This window comes from Epinephelus lanceolatus, chromosome 19 (assembly GCF_041903045.1).
Source record: "Epinephelus lanceolatus isolate andai-2023 chromosome 19, ASM4190304v1, whole genome shotgun sequence".
NCBI lineage: Eukaryota > Metazoa > Chordata > Actinopteri > Perciformes > Serranidae > Epinephelus > Epinephelus lanceolatus.
The window spans coordinates 30,043,773-30,066,468 of record NC_135752.1 but is presented as its reverse complement, the minus strand read 5'-3'; the positions used below and the strand labels follow the sequence as shown (position 1 = coordinate 30,066,468).

At 41.7% G+C, this 22,696-nt stretch overlaps 1 protein-coding gene across 2 annotated transcripts in view; it reads right to left on the bottom strand.

The window, feature by feature from the left end:
- The window catches only part of whrna (whirlin a), a 252,726-nt gene that overhangs the window by 35,373 nt on the left and 194,657 nt on the right, over positions 1-22,696 (bottom strand). For both annotated transcript variants that reach the window (XM_078161958.1, XM_033647771.2), the window contains exon 6: positions 304-516. In XM_078161958.1, the coding sequence (XP_078018084.1) occupies positions 304-516 (213 nt within the window). The remainder of the gene's footprint in view (positions 1-303; positions 517-22,696) is intronic.

The window sequence follows — 22,696 nt, the reverse complement described above, 5'->3', positions numbered from 1 at the left end:
ATACAGCAGTGTACTTGAGAAAACTGAAATAAAATGCCTTTGATTTATTGTGTTTTTTTACAAGGTGAACTACTGCAGACTGCGAGAAAATAAGAGCCGGGGACGAAGGGAAAAACAAAACAGTACTGTAAGCATCGGCAAAAAGCCCTGGCATAAATCTCAGAAGGGCTCCGAAAACTTCAATTCAAAGCTCACAGCAATCACACACACACACAGACTGTACAGGAGCACTGAGTCCTGCATAAAGAAAATTGATTCTCTTTTGATCTCTTCTTTCTCAAACAAGCCCCTCTTGTCATTCACCTTTGCGTGCGTGTTGAGCAGCTCGAACAGCGCCACGACGAGCTGCTCCACTCCGATGTGTCCTTCTCGGTACTCCTCCACGTAGTAGCCCATGGTCTGCCGCTCCGCCTCCGTCAGCAAGTGGCGGGCCTGCTCCTCCAGCATGGCCCGCGACTGGTTCACCAGGCTGGAGAGGGTCACCTGTGAGCCCGCCACACCTTTATAAAACCCAGGCTTGTGAAGATAAATGGAGGAAAAGAGAGGAAGAAGACAAGAGATGGAGAAGACATTTTAATTTGTTTCACTGCGGGTGATGGAGTGAGAGAAAAAGGTCGACGAGGAAGATCTTAAGAGGTGAAGAACAGGTCAGGGAGCAGCTGTCAGCAGCTGTGATGTAAGCTTTTTGGGGGAAAGAAAGAGGTGGGGAGACAGCTCAGAGAGGGATGAGGAAGGAATTGAGAAGAAAAGGAAGAGGGTGGAAAGGAGAAGTGAAAAATAAGAAAAGAGTGAGGAGAACAACACAAAGAAAAGGAGGAGGGTTAGGAGTGAGGACGAAGAGCGATTGCGGAATAGAAAGGGAGCGAGGGAGAGCAAAAGATGTGAGGAAAGAGGGCGGATTGGACGGACAGAGCAGCAAAATTGAAGAAGGTGGAAAAGAGTTTGATGTGGAGGAAGAAGGCTGGTGAAGGCTGATGTTTAGCATGGCAGGAGTTGTAGACTGTAAGAACGTGGTGGTTGATGAAGGAGAAGGAGATAACAGAAAGAGTAGGAGGAAGAAGTGATGGATAGGAAGAGAGAGCGGGAGATAACCGCAAAGACCCAGAGGTGACGGAGGAGCAGGAGGAGGGTTAGAGAGGAGACAAAGGCAGGAAACCAATCATGGCGGACAGAAAAAGAACAAGAACATTAATTACACCCACATACACTGAACCAACCATCAGTCTTTTCTTCCCAAATGTATAAATTACCATCCTTCCCTCTTCCTTCTGTCCCACCATCATCCATTATCATTAATGCTTTGTGGCACTAACACCACAGCTTGCAGCAGGGCAGAAAGTGCGCCCCGTTCACACGTGGGTGGCAGGTTTTTAATGTTTTTTTCTTTTACAGCTTTTATATCTGTCCCCGGTGTGCCAGCTGGCTTCTCTGCCAATCACAGGAACGACACTGTGGCACTTCAGAAACTGATGAGCTGCCAATATCACTTCTCCACTCCATATCTGTTCCTTTTCTCCTCTCTGCCTGTTCCTTTCTCTCGTCTAAGTTATCTGCTCACTAGCATGCAGCTTTTCTTTAATTAACTCCTTAATCAAAGACACCACTTCAAAGTCACAGCTCCGGGGTCTGTGTCTGCCTGCGTTTGTACGCGACGGAAACAGGACGGAGAAACAGGCCTGGCGCTGTCTTCTTCCTCCTCCTCCTTCACTGTCTGTCTTCACCTCATCCTCAACTCTTTTCCTGCGCCCGTCCGTTTGTATCATCAGCAGTAGCTGTCCCAGCGTCCCGGTCCGAATAGAGCCAACAACTGTTTAACGCCCAAGGTGAACTCTGGTGCTACCCAGCCTGAATCCTAATCACCTCAATGCTTACCGTGAAAATTCCTCTAAAGCATCTCTGTCCCGGTTACTTAACTCAAGGGCGGCGTGGAGTGAACCAATGGGTACACATGAGGCATGTGAGCAGTCAGTCTGTCTCTCGCTGTCGCATCAGAGGGCAGATCAGCACTTGAAGCAGCTAATGAAATCGGTCGTCACTCAACTGGAGTGGAACACCTGCAGTCTCCCACTAATGAGGTCTGCTCGAGAAGGCGATGCACGAGGACAGGGGGAGAGGACGCTTTTACAGTAAGACCGCCATTTTACAGTCATGGACATCCAGTAACGATGCTTCGTTTGTTGGACTCGTTCCATCTCTGAGGTCATTCTCTGGCTGCATGTCTTAAATGCTAGATAAGCTGATTGGCCCTTTTATCGCAGCGGCCAACAACAACAACCACCACTGTCGACATCCTATTGATAAAGAGCAAATCAGATAAAGCCCCATCTGGAAATGTCACACGCTGCTATGGCTTGTTTCCATTTAATAATACAAAGAGTAGAAAAAGTTGAGATAACGTAAAAAGGCAATGTTTCCAATAGATACGAGTCTGTTCTTCTCTGTGTTTTGCAAAAGAGCACCTCCATTAATCTCAGTGCTAACTTCAGAGACACTCTCCCTGCACTCTGCTGTTGTTAGGGTCAGCCTGTTCAGCACACTACACCTTCACTGCACCTTGCTTATCTTTAAACATGGCTTAGAATATCTCATCCGATGACTTTAGGCAAAGGTTTCCTGAAAACAAAATGAAGTGGCTGGCTGTGCTGCTTGGTACACGATAAACATGAGCTACATTGGCATTACTGGGCTTAATGCTCAATTCTGATTTTTCCCCAGTTTGATCTTTCTGCCTAGAATGTTCACATTTATGTTTGAAATGACCCACTGAAACAGCACACTGCAGATGCAACAGACCACTCTGATATTGTATGGTGAGTGATCTGTGCCTGTGCAGTGACTTATGATGTTGAAAAACCATGGACGCCTGAGGAAAAACACACACGAATTCCGATATGACCGCACTCACAGCAGTCACATGGCCAGTGATCAGATATGTATCTGATTTAGCACCACATATAAAGTATGCCAGATCTAATTGGAAAACTAGAATTGCTGAGTTGCACTTCTAGTTTACATCCAAGTCTGTGAAAACATGGATGCTTTGCACACATCTTCCCCCCAGCAGCACAGAAGATCCATACAATCACCACAGTTTCAGTGTGGACACCCAAGATTAGAGTCGCCGATCCATTATCTGATCAATGTCTCCGCTTCTGTTCCTGAGATAAGACATTCAATAAAGGCAAGAAAAGTGTTTTTGCAGAACCTTATGATGTCAGTTGACCGTTGACTTTTTGGATGCTTAGTGTCATCATTCATTTATTCATTCATTGGAAAGGAATGAATCAACTTCATCATTTTATCCTATTAGACATTTCTGTGCAATTTTGTCATAATTAGCCAATCAGTTCTTAAGTTATAGCCAAAAACATGTTTTATGAGGTCACAGCAACCTTTCACCACCTAATTCTAATAATTTTATCCATGAGTCCGAGCTGACATTTGTGCTGGATTTGAGGAAATTCCCTCAAGGCATTCTTGAGATATTGCTTTCATGAGACAGATGAGGTCACAGTGAGCTTGACCTTTGACCTAGGATGACCAAAATCAAACTGGTTCATCTTTAAGTCAAAGGGGGCAATTGTGCCAAATTTGAAATGATTCCCTCAAGGCGTTCTTGAGATGTCGCGCTCACAAGAATGTGCACTTCCTCCGCTCACGTATCCAGACATTGTAAACTATCTCGTTGTTGGACTGGGTGCATACACTTTGGTAACAGAGGTAACAGAGTGCATATTCCCCCCCGTACCACTCGGCATGTTGTACCTTTACATTCTCGATAGGCCCACGTTCGTCTGAAACCTCTTTGAACCAACAACCAAAGAACAAACATGATGACTAACCCTGCTGGATTCAAGCAGGTTTAAAAATATCCTCCAGTGACTCTGCCGGGTTAAAAAGATCCACTCTGTGGTTTAATAAAAGGTCTGCTGCAATCCTGAGAAGCAAATGAGTGAGCAACTGTAAAGTCTAAAAACAGTTTATAGAACCAGACAGTGGAAGCAGAAACCAATGACGCTAGAGTTTGATTGCATTTAATGCAGCAGTATTAAACTGTGCGTAAAGACTACAACAGGAAGACAATGACAATTACTGTTATCCTGTTTACATTTCTGGCATTGACCAAATTTGCTTATTGCACCTTACCTCTCCAACTTTGTATTGCGACTGCTGCACAGCAAATTTCCCTCAGGATGAATAATGTTTATCAGCTTGTCACTGACTACGTAAATTTCATTTCAGATGTGTGTTGATATTGGCATGGAAAGAGGACTTCTGAAGATTACTACAAGCCACAGTGAGGTAGGTTAACCTGGAGGGCTGAGGGACAGACAGAGAGAGAGCACCTGAGTAGAGCTGCAAAAATTAATCAATTAATCAATTAGTTGTTGACTATTAAATTAATCACTAACAAATTTGAAAATGACTAAATCCCTTTGAGTATTTTAAGGGAAAATTTGTCAGATTCAAGTTTCTTAGATGTGAATATTTTCTGCTTTCTCTATTACTCTATGACAGCAAACTGAATACCTTTGAGTTGTTGAAAAATAAGATATTTGAGGATGACATCTTTCACCATTTTATGACATTTTAAAAACCAAACTACTATTGATTCATTTGAAAAAAACTGACTGATTAATTGATAATGAAAACAAATGTTGGTTGCAGCCATGATCACAGGAGGGGGGCAGACCAACAATGCACATGTAGAAATGCTGAAGTCACTTTTTGGAGAGTTTTCAACTAGGGCTGCTCCTTAATAGTCCACCAAATGTTAGTCAACTTGAAAGGTCATTAGTCGGCAAGATTTCATTGGTCACTTAGTTGCAGAAGAAAAACAAACAAACGTGAAACTCTATTAGGGGCTGCACCTTGTCAAAATAAATCAAAACCTAAATGACTGGACCGTGTGGGGATTTAATTTGAAAGGACAGACACAGGAAGTGGCCACGCACAGCAGTCAGACAGGAGTCAGGTTAATTTCCAGGGCTGGTACCTGCGGTTATTCCACAGGCTAGTTAATAACATGTCGGGCAATCCAAAGTGTGGGATCATTTTGAGAAGGTGAAGGATGAACCCAAGGTGATATGTAAACTCATCTTCATTGGTCGACTACAAACATGACGTATCATCTGAAACATGGAAGTAGCTACATGCCCATTAGCCCACAGCATCATTAACAGGCGGCTCGCTCAGTGTGTGACATGCACTTGGAGATAAAATATAGGCCTTCATTAGTACGGTTTTGTATTTTTCTGTAATGTAGCACAGTGTTAACAATGTTACTGATACTATTCTTTCTCACACCTTCAACTCAAACCACTGTGTTGCCTCGCCCAAAACATTTAATGAATACATTAATATCCTAAACATGCGGGTGACTGGTCGACTAATGGCCCTAAATGACGACTATAGTCTTAAACAGCGGATGGAGTTTGCTCAGTTGTCACCGAGATGACTCAGCGGTCAGCGTCCAGTCAGTGGACAACAAAAGATGACGACTGATGACAACTGCCAAAAGCCAATCTGTAAGTGTTTAAACAAATAAGTGACTAAGTGACATCAAAGTCTTGTATCAGAAATAAAGATCACATATCATGTGACCAAAGTTTCAAACTGTGATGACAACTGAGCCATCTCCAACTTTAATCACTGAGAAAAAACAAACAAACCAAAGACAACACACTGCCAGTTCAGATTTTGTGTCTTACAGCTCCTTAGTATACCAACAGTCAAAAAATTGATTCATGCTTTAGTAAACTTTTCCTCGATTTCTCACATCCCTGCACTCTGCCTGTGTTTGCAAACATTAGGACATGATTTTGCTCGCAGGGAGTTTGAGCACTTTTCTCTGAAAATAAAAAAAAAGATGAGGAAAATCACTGAAAAGAAAGGAGAGGAAAGATTGCCATGCCAACGCCATAAAAATCGATTCCACACGATGGTGGCACAGATTGCGTCTGACCTCACAGGGCATATCTCGGTATTAAAACTTGATGCCTACAGAGAGAACAAGTGTACCTCTGCCATGTTGTAATATTACAGTCTCAGTAACACCCAGTAAATTAGCATCTCAATTCCATCATCGATTTCCAGGTGACAGAACTTTAGGGTCTATATGTAAACTTTACGAGGTTCACTGCAAAGCCAAGATGTTATGATAACAGACGTATTTATTACAACACTGGCACTCTCCACAACGAAACTGACAGAAAGCCTACCTATATTTTCTGGGGTGACTGTGTTCTGATTTAATCACATTACGAGCTGTAATGCTCCTCCACTAGATGAAAAAGTAAAAGCCCATCATAGATGAAAGTAAGCATAAAAGAAGGGTTTTCAAGCCATGGAGTCGGCCCTTGTGTGCTTGCTCGATGACAAGGCTAAAACCAGCGTTGATATCAACCCGAACACATCGCCAAAAGTGAAATCAACCCTGCTGTTATCGCACTTTAGCGCTGCCGATCAACTTCATCAAAAGGAGAGATACAGTAAGAGTCGCTTATCACTGCAAGAGCTTCTCTCAACCCTCTGTGAGAGACTACTCAGAGAGCAGCCACATCTGCTAAACTCTTTAATGCATCAGAAAACTAATTATTAGCATACATTACATAATATATTATATAACAAAATCTATATCTGGGACGGGATCAGAATTTACTGTTTAATGTAATTGCCTGATGCTCTTATAGGACTGGCTGATTTACAGTGTGCAGCCACAAAACATATGACCTCATGGTTATGGGACAGCATGTCGAACCACAATGCATCTCTGCTGCTAATGATTGACAACCTTATTCATACTTTACATACATTACATTACATAGAAATGAAATGTTTATACATATTTGACATGAAAACTGATAGATGTGACTTGGCATTTCCATTCAAGTATTTTAATGGAATTTATGTTGAATGAATCAAATGATTTAATCAAAAATATCTAAAAACCAAGTCCTGTAAGCTTTTCTTTTTTAAAAAGAGCTGCAGACTGCTCATTTTAACATACCTCACAGTTGGTTAAAGCAGACCCACTTAGGTTAGATATGCTGGATAACTGAATAGGACTTCATCGAGAAAGAAGAAGCCTCGAATCACTACCACAACAATGTATCTCAATTACAGAGAGGAATGAAATTACAACTGACAAATGAGATGGCGTAAAACCTCACTGGCATTGAAAATCGTTAGGCACTTTTTACATATTTGTTTTGGTTGGTGCTGGAATGGATGATCTGGAGGGACATATGGGCACTCTGCTGTGATTGGTGGTTGTGTCATCAGTTGTCCATTCTTGCACAAGACAATGCAAGAGTGTCGGGCTGGAGAGGCAGTCACAGACGGAGTGAGGAGAGAAGAGCCAAGGCTCCACATCCAGGGCTGTGAGGACAATGGACAGCAGGCACCCAGCTGTGGGCATGGACCCTGCAGACCTCCTGCTGTCCCTCTGGTTCTCCAACATGCTCTGCGGACCCTGGCTCTCCTCTCACCCGCTGGGACTGCCTCTTCAGCCCTGGTAAAGCCTCCAGCACGCTCTGCAGGTTCTGGCTTGACTCTCAGCTGCCTGGCTCTATCCCACAGGCCCGAAGCAGCCTCCAGCAAGCCCCACTGACAGAGGCTTTGCTCTGCTCCTCCACCGGAGGGCCCTCTGTCAGCTTTCCTCCAGTGTCCACAACATTTCGTCCTCTAGGGATCCATAATGTGCCCCCTCCATTGTCCCTCAAGACCGTCCATTCTAGCATCAAACATTTGTCATTTAGGATGGACTGCATAGGTTGAAACAGCAGCAGCTTTGCAGCAAACTTTTTAGACATACAGCCATGCTAGCTGGTAGCCTGTACTGGGGCTTTAAGCTTGATGCTAACATCTGCATGCTAACATAAAATGACAGCCCTTATTAATGAACAAAGTGTAATTGAGGCTCATCAGAATGTCGTTGTCACTGATCAACTGATTCTAAGGGGACGTGGATATCTGTACCAACTTTAATTGCATGCAATACAGGAGTTCAAGACATTTAAAGGGCCAGTGTGTAATATCTGGCATGGTTTATTGTCAATCTGAATCTGAATCTGAATATTCTACCCATTAATATGTTTATACAAGTGTATAATCGCTATAAAATAAAATTTGTTTGGTTTTCGTAGCCTTATAATTATGCTTTTATATATATATATATATATATATATATATATATATATATATATAGCAAGGGCCTTGCTTTAGAGAGGTCGCCATCTTGCACCGCCATGTATGTAAGGCAGCCCGAGCGGACAATCCAGCCAGCCAGAGAACGCGTTTTGCGTGTATAAATAAACCAACGAAGACAGCGGGAGGAAGGGAGAAGGAGGAGGAAACAGCAGAGAGTGTTAGTAGTTCGTCGATAGAGAGTAGTGAAAAGTTTTTTTAGTTATAAAGTTTGCGAATGGACCACACTTACCACGCAACAGGAGAGAATGAACCCGAACCGTCATCTACAAGGAAAAGAAGACGCAACTTCACTCCTAGTGATGCACTCTTTGCGGCGCTTTTCCTCCTGATGATATATCTCCCCAACGATGGCAGCAGTAGCACCGAATCCCATTCTGTGCATTCAGCCTTTCTTCTCGCCCGCTCAGCATCCAAGTTCCTCATCTGTATGCTCCGGCTCAAACAGGTATGGCTCTGGGTCTGTGTCCGCCACAAGAAACTCTTCAAAATCGCGTTCAAAGTCGTCCATTGCAGCTACTATAGTCCGGAGATATCGCTAGGCTAAATAAACAGCTGAGCTCTGTTTACAGGCTACGCTGTCAGTCAATGTGCGGGCTGGAGATTGGTGGAGCAGAGAGAGGAGGGTCCCCACTCAGTATGGTAAACGAGTATGTGTGTAAAGTTTGAAGTGTGTCTGTTACGCCAGAAGAGTCAGAGTTTGGGACGGAGTCTTTTACCCCCTGGAGTGTTACCGGAGTTTTTGGAGTGCTCAAATAAACGGGCCTTTTTCCCGAACGCTCCTCTGGTCTCCTGCTCGTGAGGGATTCATTAAAATATCGTAACATGGCTTAGATTTCTAAATAAACATTCACCTCGTGGCTAGATAGACCTACTCCTGAAAAACTCATGCGCATGGCTTTTTGTCCCTACGAGGCCACCGTCATTTACCCGACGGGAGGGGTGAGCGAGTGAGCCCTGCAATCTAGAATTTGACCACTGATGTCACTGTTTCCAACCCATTTTACACACTGGCCCTTTAATTAAAAACTACAAATGTTAACCTCATGGTGGCGCTAGAGGAAAAGTGAGAGAATCACCGACAGTCAAAGTCAGTAGGATTCATCCTCTGAGAACCTGAGGTCTGTACCAAACTGCAAACCATCCAGTAGTTGTTGAGGTATTTTTTTAGTCTGCATCAAAGTGGTGGACCAACTGACAGACCATGCCTTCCCTCAAGCTACGCTCCTAGCATAGCTTAATACTGCACAGCATGCATATCATTACTGGATACCATGTCAAGGGCATGTACAGGACTGCCATAAGTGAATGTCTCATTTCTGAGGTGAAAAAGAAAGTAATTTTACTGTGACAATCATGCATCTTGGAAAAATTCAACACACTCCTTTTGACCAGTTTTCCAAAATATGAACGGACATCTTAACATAAACCTCAGAACTTAAGATTGAGACAACTACCCCTGAAAAACAATAGGCTTCTTGTCTTAATTTAGTCACAAACTGCTGCTTGGGGACGACGATAACACTGAAGTAAAGCAACATTTCTTAAGAGAGACTTTACTTTTACAGACTCTCTAAATCCTCATCAGACTCACTCTCAAAGTATTGATAAAGTATTTATGTTGTTCCCGAGTTCTCAGTTGATGTTGTTTAGTTCAGACTGTGATGAGCTGTGCACAGACATATTTCAGCCGCAGGTTGTTGCTGCAGCCGTCTCGGAAGTATCAATATATCAGTGGAGAAGAGGGGCTGATGGGCAAAATCTGTCGGTTTGGAAATCACACTCAAACAAGCATCTCTGCACCAGCATACAGATGGCAGAGTTCAAATCTGGATATCTATAATCTTGATATTATATAGAAGTACAGAAATACATTTAACAGGCTGCCAGATGTCTTGCTTTTTTAAAGCACGTCAATTCCTCACCAGTCTGTCAACAGAAAAGCTGCCCAAACAAAGAAGTCAAGAAGGCCTGAGAGGCCCGCTTTTAAAATCAAGAGCAATCCAAGTAAGACACACTGTTTGTCTTTGGTATCTGTGTCTTTACTTGGATTGCTCTTGACTTTAAAAGCGGGTCTCTCATGCTCATTTTCTGCTTGTTTTCTACCATCCAAGAAGATGTTTACATGCTCTAATGTAAAAAGAAAAAAAACACACACTATTTTTCTCATACTGTTTGTGCTGGAACACCTGTATCTACCCTTTGTCTGGAACACTGTTTTAGCCCTTGTTTCTTTAAGTCCCCCTCTCAGAAAAGCACATTCTGCTCTGATTGGTCAGTGTCTCCAAGTCTTCTGAATCTCTGTGTCTCTGCACTGTCATTGCAGCTGGAGAACGACTGCAATAGAGCATAACTGTACTTTCTACCATGAAAAATCACCAATAAAAGCTTCCTGACCAACATCTTCACAAACAAACACATTCCAGCAGGAATATGATCCAAAATCACGGAGAAATCAACAACATCAGAAACCACGATTACATCTTTCACCAATGTTAGCATGTACCTACAAGTTGCAGTTGACTGTATCTAATAGCAGTCTTCACAACTAAACATGTCCTAGCAGGAAAATGATCCAAAACTGGGGAGAATTAAACAACGTGGGCAACAAAAGTAACACGTTGTCCTGACATTAGCATGGAGCTACATGTAGCAGTGTTGCAGTTGCAGTAGCGTGCCTGGAGCAGATGACCATATAAGGAAATCTGTCACGAGCTGATGTCAGCTTGTCTCAAATGTAGAGAAACAAATGGGAAACAGTACTCAGAGGGCCGAATTCACAAAGAATGAACTGCGGCCACTGATAGCACCTTGAATTGCACTTCACTTGCACCCGCAGTTTGCTCCGTCTTAACGTCCTATTCACAAAGGATATTGCGCTAATGATATACCAGCGCAAACACGCCCACAAAGTTTGGCAGCTGCGTGCAGTTTGCCCCTGATTTCCCCCTGATTGCAATTAGCCACATGGCAAAGTATAAATGCTGACCTTGCACCAAGAACACTGTGGCAGAACAATGGCAGACTTTGTTTGGCAAAGTACTGAATACTATATACCCTCATGTAGTGATGTCTGCTGGTGAGTCAGTCTAACAGTGTCGGATGGGTTGAGGCTGTGGATTTGACCAAGTTTGACCATTTTATCACTATTCCCTCTCACTTGTAGCTGTTTTTTTCGTTATCTTTTGAATTTAATATGAATTATGGAACCGTTTTTGTTCACGTTTGTTTCCCCCATTTCGTAAAATAAATTATTGAAAGTTGCTTCTGAAGTGCGTGACAGAAGTGCGTTTTGAGAATGACCGCAGACTGATTTAACAGACGATCACTGCTGCCACGATCACTGGAAAGTCTGGGAGGCTTCCACAGAGGAGCGCCCAGTTTCCACCAGCTTTCTAAAGATGTTATTTACTTCACTCAAACTGCGTGTGGCTATTAGTGCTGGTGTTAGTGAATTAGACGTTGTTTATCAATGAGGCTCATTTGCATAGACAGGGGTAACTTTTGCGCCAAATATATGCATATTACCTCATTATATACATGCAAATAACACCGGAGCACTGAGACGCAATCTGCTTGGCAGCGCAGTTAGTGGAGCATTTCACCCTCTGCGCGTGCTTTGTGAATTAGACGGTATCTGTTTGCTCCATTTTTACTGGTTTAGCGGCCGCAAAAGCCACACAATCCTTTTGTGAATTCGGCCCAGAGTGTCTGAAATCTGAGGTTTAGCTCATGTGGATCATTTTACATATGTTTGCATCACTATTTGAAACTATAGTGGCAACACTGTTACATTATACATATGACAGAAAATAAGTAAACACATTATATGTCACCTTTAAGCTAAACTGAAGTGGCCAAACTCTAAAAATAGCTGCTCTTTACAGGGACTAAGGGTCAGATTTCCTTGGGATAAAGTTACATAGCTACATACTGTACAGTACTTAAAATAATCCTATGTCACATATAACTCCTCTATGCATGATTTGTTTCATAGTAAAATTAGTTTACCTCATGATGAACATCTTATTATTACAAGTTCATGCAAGTAAAAGACAACTGTCCTCAGCTGATTTTGACAAGTTTTTACATGTCTGTACAAACATAGGTGGTGCAGTGGCAGCAAGAGGGTTCCTGGTTTCAAACGGGGTGGGGGACCCCGTCTGTGTGGAGTTTGCATGTTCTCCCCATTTCAGTGAGGGTTTTCTCCAGCTTCCTCCCACAGTCCAAAGACACGCAGGTTAATTGGTGACTCTAAATTGCCCATAGGTGTGAGTTACATTGTACATATGTAATGTCAGCCCTGAGTGTGAATGGTTGTCTGTCTCTATGTGTCAGCCATGTGATAATCTGGCGATCTGTACCCCACCTCCTGCCCAGTGTCAGCTGGGAAAGCCTCCAGCCATGTCAAAACCCCTAACAGGATAAGCAGTTATGGAAATGAACGAATAAATGAATGTACAATTAAGAGAATCTACAATCTCTGCATGCACCAAAGCTATGTACAGTAATATACTGCTGTATACACTAACTGACCACGGTGCCAACTAGGGCTGCCACTAACAATTATTTTCATTGTCGACTAATCTATCAATTATTTCTTCGATTAGTCGACTAATCATTTCATCAAAAAATGTGTTAAAATGTTGAAAAATGTCGGTCTGTTTCTCCCAAACCCCAAAATTACGTCATCTAATGTCTTGTTTTATACTCACGCCAAAGGGTTTTAGTTCACCGTCATGGGAGAGTGTGTAAAGCTGCCAATATTTGACCGTAAGAAGCTGCAGTAGGGGTATTTTGGGGTACTTTTATAGTACTTTTCTATGAAAAATGACTCAAACCGATTAGTCGACTACTAAAATAGTCACCGATTATTTTAACAGTCGATTAGTCAACTAATCATTCCAGCCCTAGTGCCAACATCTGCATACTCATGAGGATAAACAAAATAGGCCCATAATATTCTGATTTATACAACTATTGCTTAACTTCACAAAATCTAAGCTTTATAAATCTTAAAAACTGAAATGTTCAGTAAGTAAACAAGATTTGTGTTCTGACCAATTATCTCCCATTATTACCCATTAATGTAAATTACATTTTTCATAAACAAAAATCTAAAGAGAAACTTAACTGTGTGTCAAATAAACAAGCAGTTATGAGGGTTGATCCCAGTGGGCGTCCTTTGTTTGAAGATTTACAAGTGATCAATCAGAAAAAAATGAGTTGAGTGACAGGATGTCACAACAACAGCGAGAACGCTGCCATGTTAGATAGACAACCCCCCCTTCAGAGGCTGTTGGGGTGAAACAGGTGAGTGAACAATTTCTTCCTTATAAAAAGAGAACGCAGGCAGCTTTTTATTGTGTTGATAGCTAAAAACACACACACACACACACACGCACGCACCAAAAAAACAGTGGGCCTAGGTGTGAAGTATAATCATTACAAGGTTAACATAGCATCACCTCTGATTAAGTTGCCATATTTTACCCTGACTCAGATTAATTTGTAATGCCCACCTCTTTGACACAGTATGTTTTTTTCCAAGACTGAAAAAAAAAAAATTCTTTGCAGCCTTGTTGTTCAGTAAATAATAATTTTGTGATGATTTAGATTCATGGAGCGCAATCTGTGTTCATCATTCTATTCAGGCGAGTGGATTTCATTAAGCCATTATTCACAAACACATCTATTCCCTTTACTTTCGCCTCAACCTTGCAGTTCCTTTCAAGCGGTGGGAATCCAACTCCAATTTTTGCAGTTTGTTGTTCATGCTGGTTTGTAAGTCCATCATGAATTGTGTATGCTAGCAGGTGGATTTTATTTGGAGAATCCAAAAGTGCCTCGCCACTGCAAAACAGGAGAGGCCTTTGAATTACATTTGTCTCGTTTGCCAGATAGCTTTGTGTAGCATCAGTTTTCCAAGTTGGGGGATTTGTTGATAAAAGCAGAATATCTTAAGGTGTCTCTAGATTTCCGTTTTGAGGACCAGCCGTTTCTGAATTTAAGGAGTTTATCTTGGAATGCCTTCAGGTTTCAGAAAGACCATTTCAAGCTCTTCAGTATGTGTGGGACCACTGTGCGCCACTGCCGACAAACATGTCGTTCGTCTCGTATTGTTTTCATTCTCAGCACATCTAAAATCAGTTTACTGACCTTTGGGCGTCTCATCCTGCTGTACCTTTAAATCTAAGTGATCACAGGCTGCAATAAGCAAATTAAGTTTGACAGACAAAAGCAATATTTAGCCTGTTATTTGCTTTAACACATTTTGTTGTCTCTCAAACAACATTCATTTGCTCTAGATCAGGGCCCAAATGGGGTCAGAGCAGAATTAAAGACTGAGAATTGCTTTGTGACCTATCCTTAATTAATTATCTTATCGGCCTGGCTTGGCCTTTGGGCTGCAATTACAGGATGGAGGAGGAGGAGAGGTGGGGGGAGTGTTTGGTAGGACACGCGATGTGACCGCTGGGATGCGCTGAATCCACGGGCACCAGCCGAGGGAGCGATGGCAAGGGGATGCTGAAAATTATAAAATGAACACAGATCTCTTTCACAATCAGCGGCAGATCATTCTGGGAGAGATTAATATTTATGCTGAGGATGTGTTGACACAGTGTGAGGTTAGCAGTGGGGGTCGGCTCTAACCGAGGCTCTCTGGCTCACGTGGAGGAGCAGCAGGGCTGTGAATTATCACCTTTCTCCCTGCTGCCTCGCCCTTAAGCCCTGCTGCTACATATCTCTCCCTCTCGATGCCCTCTCTCTCTGTGCGCCTATCTCTCTCACACACACATACACACACACAAACACAGAGTCACTCAGACACAATCAAACACAGGCACAGAGCAGCAGCCAGTCCACCTACATGTACTTTAGCTGTCTGGGCTTATTCTGAGCTGGTACACTTTGACTCATAATAAAAATTGTGGATTTATTTACAACATTTCTTTATTTCCTGCGCTGTTATGCCTTCAAAGAGCACTCTGTGTTGTTAGAAGCTTCTTAGGGATTTCTAGAGCTGCTGTAGCACTGGCCGAATGCTGTAGCAAGGCTTTGTGTTTTTTAATAAAGCACCTGGAAACTTAAATACACAACAGTATGGGGACATCAAAATATTACATAAATATGAGTTTGATGAACAATTGGTGGTATTGGTGTCCAAGGTGGTTGAAGTCAGGGCTTTGTGCACATTTTTTAAACATTTTTTTATTGGCCTGTATTTGTGCATGGGGAAATTGTCATGTTGAAACAGGAAAAGGTCGCCTCTAAACTGTTGCCACAAAGTTGAAAGCACAGTATACTTAAAAATATCATTGTATACTGTGGCATTAATATTTACCTTCACTGGAATAAAGGAGCCAAACCATAAAAAAACAGCCCCAGACCAAATGCACACAGTGTCCTAATATTCCTGGCCACAGTTTATTTCACTATAATATTCTTAAATTAGAAACAAATCACCATTTATTGTATATAAATACATATTTGATTGTCAAAAGCTCAGCTAAGCTGCTTCAGGACTGTTTGGCTGTGGTTTGATCCGATTTGATTGACAGCTGTGTCTCCATGGTAACACAAGCAAACAAGCAAACAACTGATAATAGATTCCTAATGCTTTTTCAAGTTCTGACAGGTGACAGGTCTAGTATGGAAGTCCATTTCTGCCAGTGTGATGAAAAAAAGGCCTGTGAGTCATTGTATTGAGAAACTTTCTCAAACTAATGACTTACTTAGCTCAAAATAATAAATCAGTATCTTAAAATAATGAGAAATTTTCCAAAATAATGACTTACCTTTGCCAATATAATGAGGTAGTTTGTAAAGACAATGAGAACCAACACACTGGGATGAAATGCCAGAAACGCGACACCAGTAAAACCATTGTTTTCCTATGATACGGCGCGTCTGACTGGCGTTGAAGCATCTTTTTAGACGGCCGTTTTTCTGGCATCTTTTTAGACACGCGTTTTTGTAGACGTTTCTTTTTAGACGCTGAAAAGTTAAAATATTTTCAACTTTTTGAGCGTCAGACGCCAGTAGCTTGCGCGCATTGAATAAGCGCTTCCAGCGTTTCAAGCGTCTTTGAAGCGTCCGCATCTCTAGCGTCTCATTTCTGTGTGATCGCCCGTTAAGTCATTAAGAAAGTTTCTCATCAGAATGACTTTCAAACCAAAGATTCACGACAAGTTGAGTTGAAACACGCAACTACTTGCAATGTGCCATTCTGCAATGTTCTGCCAGTTCACACCGATGCAACTACATGAGACTGTGTATCATCTCTATGCAACAACTGTCTGCACTTCCACTCTGATTTCCAGCTTGTCAGGCTTACTCTGTGGCTGAATATCATTTGTAGCGTCTTAAAATATGAATGAGGATAGTGCAAGTGAGATACTGGCTACAGCTGCATTTGTAGTAGTGAGGAAATGGCAAAAAACGAGCATGAGATGGAGTGTATTTATCAAAAAATACGCCACAATAATACAAAGAAACCCAATGCCAGTTAATCAGTCAATGAGAATGTGTGCGTGAGGGGGCATGAGCTATACAGCGAGCAACAGCAGCAACCGGCACACCGCTGGGATGGAAACAGAGGGCTCAGCGGGAACGCTGGACCTGCTGCAGCAAGCAAACGTGCTGTCTGCTGTTATATTGACTTGACCAGGGGACTTCACTACAACCTGATTGGCTGTAGAAACAGATGATGTGCTTTATGTTCTAAAGCCAGCTGCTGGCAATTTGATCAGCTGAGTTACAGTTGACACCATCAGCCGGCTTTAGTCAAGCTCAGACTAGCCAGTTGCAGCTGCAACTTTTCTCTGCAATGTTTTAAAACTGTTTCATCTCGTCACAAATCTTTGGTCTGAACTGGGCTATTGTCTAGGGTGGTTCTCAATCATGGGTCCTTGAAGAAGTTCCAGGAGGTCCCCAAAAAATGGGGAATAGTTTATTTTCACTATTTAATCCACTACAGAAGTGAACCCAGAATGCGTAGGAGTGACAAGAGTGACTATTCTGATTGAAGGTTTCACCTCCATGCTTATCTCCTCAACTGTACTTGACAACTGGTCTGGTCTTAATCCCATTCAACATCCAAAATCTTTTGAGATAGAGGTCAATGAAGCAAAATCTTATCAAATGTAAGTCCTAAAGCATATCAGTTAAGGGATCCTTGATATGAAAAAGGTTGAGAACCACTCACCCAGGGTGAAGACAAACATATGATAATACATCTCTCAAGAGAAACATCCAATATGATTTAAGTTTGTCAGATAATACAATGCTCATGTTGGACACCACTGGTCAAGTAAGAATATGATTGAGTAACCAGAGGCTATAAACACAGAGACACAGGTGAAGACGAACATAAAATACAACAACCTAGCAATAGACACATTCACTCATACATACAGAAAATGCATACACGCACTACCACTCATGCACACATGCATGTGAACATATAAACTAAAGCATTTAGATGTACATGCACACACGAACACACACAAGGACAATGATGCCCACCACTTATGATTACTGATGCAACAACATGTATTTCATTGAGGTCAGTCTGTAGGACACATGTTTTAAAAGGATGCTCAGCATGGTTCAAACAGCATGACACAAACCAACAATATGATAGTGTTGATACCTTGTAATAACAGCCAGAATCAAAATCACTTCAGTTGCCATGAGGAGTGTATGTAGAGGGATTATAGAGGACAGGAGCAGGTAAAAACTGCTGGTTTTAAGATATTGACAGTGCTACCCACGGAGAAAGGAGGACCGGACACCACTGTGTTACTGACAGACCATCTATTGCACAAATGAAATTTTTCTGCTCTGGTTGTTTGTTCACAGATTTGTTGTTATGTGGCAGTGAGAAACCAAAGAGTCCCTCAACCAAACTGTGTATGAAGCCCCTTGTTTTATAATGAACTGTGTTTTTATGGCTTTAGAAGCTACAGTATATTGTTTTTGATCTTGGTTTTGAGCTGTGATTGTGGCACCAAAACCTGCTATTTCTAGCCAAATTGATCTTTTCCTAACTATAACCAACAGAGTTTTGTGCCATCACATAACCACATCACCACTGAAATGCAAAGAAATACAAAGTTTCAACATATCTACTACATAATATGTTACCGAATGGTTGGAGAAATGCACAATGACAGGGAATTGGGTTGCAGACAATCACACTTAGCAACTAGCTGGTGGAGCATTTAGCAGCAAAAGTGCCAAATATTACCTTCAGGAGTTGGTGGAAAGCAAAAACAGATCTAAAAGCGACTGAATATTGGATTTCCATTCACCAGGTGGCCAGAGACACCACTCCAAATGAATGCTTATGTTGTCTTTTTTTCATTTGGCGCTGCCGTAAGGTCAAGTTTCTCATTTGTCCAATACCTATGGGGCTACTTTGTGTATAGTAGCTAACACTCTAACCTAAGATGGTGACTTTACTAAACCTACTTAGCACAAGCATATTAACATTGTCACTGTGAGTATGTTAGCATAATGACATTAGCATTTAACTCAAAGCATCACTATGCATAAGTACAGTCTCACAGAGCAGCAAGCATGGCTGTAGACTCTTAAGCTCCATTTCCACCAAGCAGTCAGGTTCAGTTCAGGTCATTATACATTAAAAGAGTTATTTTTGCGTTTCCATGTCAGAGGTTGTGGTTGATACCAATAGAACTGTTCCATTTAATCACGTTTTTTTACCACAACTCTGTTGAATTACTTAGCAGACTGATCCGATACTAAAAGGTAGGGATGCACCAAAATGAAAATTTGTGGCCAAAGCAGAATAAAATTAAACGCTTGGCCGAATACCGAGTACTGAATACCGTTGTTTAGTTTTTCATTAGTTTTTGCAGATGAACTCCCTCCAGATTAGTGTTGTCACGGTACCAAAATTGGGACCCATGGTACGATACCAGTGAAAGTATCATGGTTCTGAGTAGTATCACGATACCACAGTGAAAATGAGGCAGATGTGCCTTTTGTCATTTATAAAAAGATAAATCACTTTTCTATAATACATCAATGATATTTCAATGGAATAAATTACTTATTGACTTACTCATACTTCAAAAACAGCATCAATAAGTGATTAACATAGGGGGAATCAAAATAAAATAAATAAATAAAATAAAAATCAACCAGCCACCCTCCTCCCCTGACAAGTAAAGAACAGTTCCTAAAGTACGGTGAGGTTTGTGGACCGTTACCTGCCACAATGAGAGAAATGTGAACGGCTTGTTTCTCCTCTGACACATCATATACCTGTGTGCTGCCACGGCTCGGCTGTCCAGGTACTTTTGGGCAGTCATGACACCAAGAAGAGGACATTATTGGAGCCAGACTTCTCCGTCGCTGGTAAGCCGCTATCTTGCGCCGCGGAGCACTATGGCTGCCGTATTTGACAGGAATACCTATTCCTGTCCGTGTCTGTGACTCCCGTTCAACCCACAACCGGCAGGATTCGCCTTTCGTTTCTGCTGCTGGTTGAAATCTGTACTCACACAGCGTGCTGAAGGATTTACTTTGCTCGCATAAAACTATTTTTAGTCGCAAATGCGAGTGTGGTGACGGACGGAGTAAAATATCGCCACACTGCCGACATTTGACTCCGTCCGTCACCGCAAGCTGTTTGAATGTGATATCAAAACATACCGCTATTATTCGGCCTTGCTTTTGACTTATTCCACCGAATACCGAATGTGTGTTTTTTTGCAATATTCGGCTGAATATATCCGGTTATCGAATATTCGGTGCATCCCTACTAAAAGGTGGAGCTAGATATACTGCAGTCCATTGATTGGTCAAGAGAGAATCGTCACTCTTGCTTGACAAGGACTCAGTGCTGAGTGCAACCCTGTTCCATGGATGATCAGCAAGGTGCAAACGTAGCTCTGCATCACTGGTAAAGACAACACATTCTCACTCCGACCTTGTCACATATCGACATTTGGTCATGGACATCCGCTAAACTATAATGGCTTCCAGACGTGTATCATGCCTTTAACATTAAAGGATGGCTTTTTTTTGTCAGTGTCTGACGCCGCAAGTCACCGCCCAAGTGCCAGATTTTGATGACTTCAGAGTGAGACCAGGTTGGTAAAGAGAAAATGCAGCAACAGCTGGATGAAGCAATGGGTAACAACAACCCCGTCTATTTAAGAGTACTGTCTGTGGTGGAAACGCTAGACAGATCTACGGTGTAGGTACATGTCTGTCCGGGTTACATACCTGTTCTCAGGGTACTACACTGAAAGTGTTTAGTGGAAATGAAGCTTAAGTACTGTTTATGTATAAAGAAAAGTTTAAGGAATACTTGAATCTCTCTGCTGTTTCAGTCACTGGTGGTCAAGGCAATAAAATAATAAGATAATTAACACTGCTAATCTCTAACACTGCTGATTATATACTGCAGACAAAGGTGTCCTCAAATATTTTAGAGTCTGGCTTCTGGGCATTATAACCTTTCTGTCTGGGTTATAAATATCCCTTGAAAAGAGAAAATTCTGAATTGCTGCAATTTGTGAAGTCCAGGGGCACAGCATGTATTGTTCCCATGAATTGTCTTGGCAATAGAGGCTGAACAACTCTCTGTTTTATTATCTGCACTGCCCCACTCTGCTGTAAATAACAGAAATAAGGGCTGGATAGGGGAGAGAAACTAATTAGTTAACCATTAGTGTTATCATGATGTTACTTTGATAGCCACAAAGGAAAAGAGAGGAGATAATCTAACAAATATGAGCTTTGAAGCTGATGATAATGATTTCTTTTGAATTTTAGAATTGGCTTGTTCTCTGCTCTCCCCTCATTGAGGCTGTTCTAAATGAACTGTCAGTGTAATGTCTCACACCTGACGGGGCTTTTATGTGAGGGTTCGCTGTTAAACCTGAGTGGATTGCACAATGTCTTATAAAGGTTATTGATTTGCACCATCACCTCAGCTGGGAAATCAGGACAGGCTCAAACCTTTTTTTTTTTACACATTAGACTGACGGAACACTCGACAGGATTATTTTGCTTGATCACAAACAATCAGCAACGTGGGAGTACCAAAAACTGCAGTTCCTCTAATGGCCACTTGAGGCTGACTAGTAACATACCTCACCCTTTTAAATGTTATTAAGGCTTAAAGTTATGCATCTTTAACACTATCCGAGCCATTGAGATCATGAGATCACTTATGACATAATGCTTCCCTGCCATAGACGCAATATTCTGGCGATCCGTGTTCCCTGTGTCAGAAATAGAATAGCACTGCCATGTCCAAAAACAAACACAGAAAAAGATCCACTGGAAACTGGAAGAAGATGTTGTTTATAGAGATGCAGAGATTGTTGCAGACACGAACAAGTTTGGTGGGACAAAATGGGATCTCCATGATGGTGACAGCGACACACGGACAAGACAACCACAGAGAAGAGGGAGACAACAGAACACTGAACGATCACTGAACATGACAACGTGTTCTGCTATACCTACCATTTTCATTTATATAATTCAAACTGACGTGAGGAAATGAGAAAAAAACAAAAAATGTAAATGTGAAATTGATTTTGTTTTGAAAATGAAAGTCTTTGACAAAAATGCATTTTTCTCAGCTTTTGACCGAAATGTTATTTTTCATGAAAATACACAAATTCAAGTGTCGCTTCTTTAGTTTTATGTATATACTGTTTACATATTCATAACACAAATTATTCTGTGGGTCTTGAAAGATTGGTAAATATGATCAAAAATGCTAGCGGTGGCTGGCAACTCTGGCAGGCAAAGAGTTAAGGGCGTATTGTTGGTGTAGCTGTTCAGCTGGTGTTGCTGTTTGAGTGTGTTTTCAGTTTATTAAAGTAAATTGTAACATTGTGGTTGACTAAAAAACTTATTATCAGCATTTGTTTGTCCTAAAAAGCTCTCACAGGATTTGGATATTCGTTTTTTCTGGTACGTAAACTTAGTTTTAATGGTTTTGACCTTGTTTTTTTGAAAATTAGCATTAGCATTAGTAATATCGCAGTTACCCATAGACTGTAAGTGCACTATAATAACTAAGCTAGCAGCTAGCATCCAAATATGGTAACTTATGGCTCCATAAAAGGCATAAATGGCAACAGCCAAAATGCCAAACTTGAGGCTTTCAAACCAGGAGTCCGCAACGGGTGAAGTCACAGTGGCTATGTCCATTATTTTTTTTCTTACAGTCTATGATCACAAATCATAAATGTTATGTAACTAGAGCTGTTGAGGAGAATGTCTATATGGATTTTTGTCTCAAACTCCTAGCTCTCATTGTGATGCACAGACTCTGAGAGGGCAGATATGAAACTTGTGAAACAAAGACACCAGTCATAAACTGCAACATCAAAGGCTCACATTAAACTTGAAACTTTTGTCACGTCACTTTGATTTCACAGTGAACTACATGGCAGAATTAAGCAGAAATGCCAAACAATCTAAAAAAGAA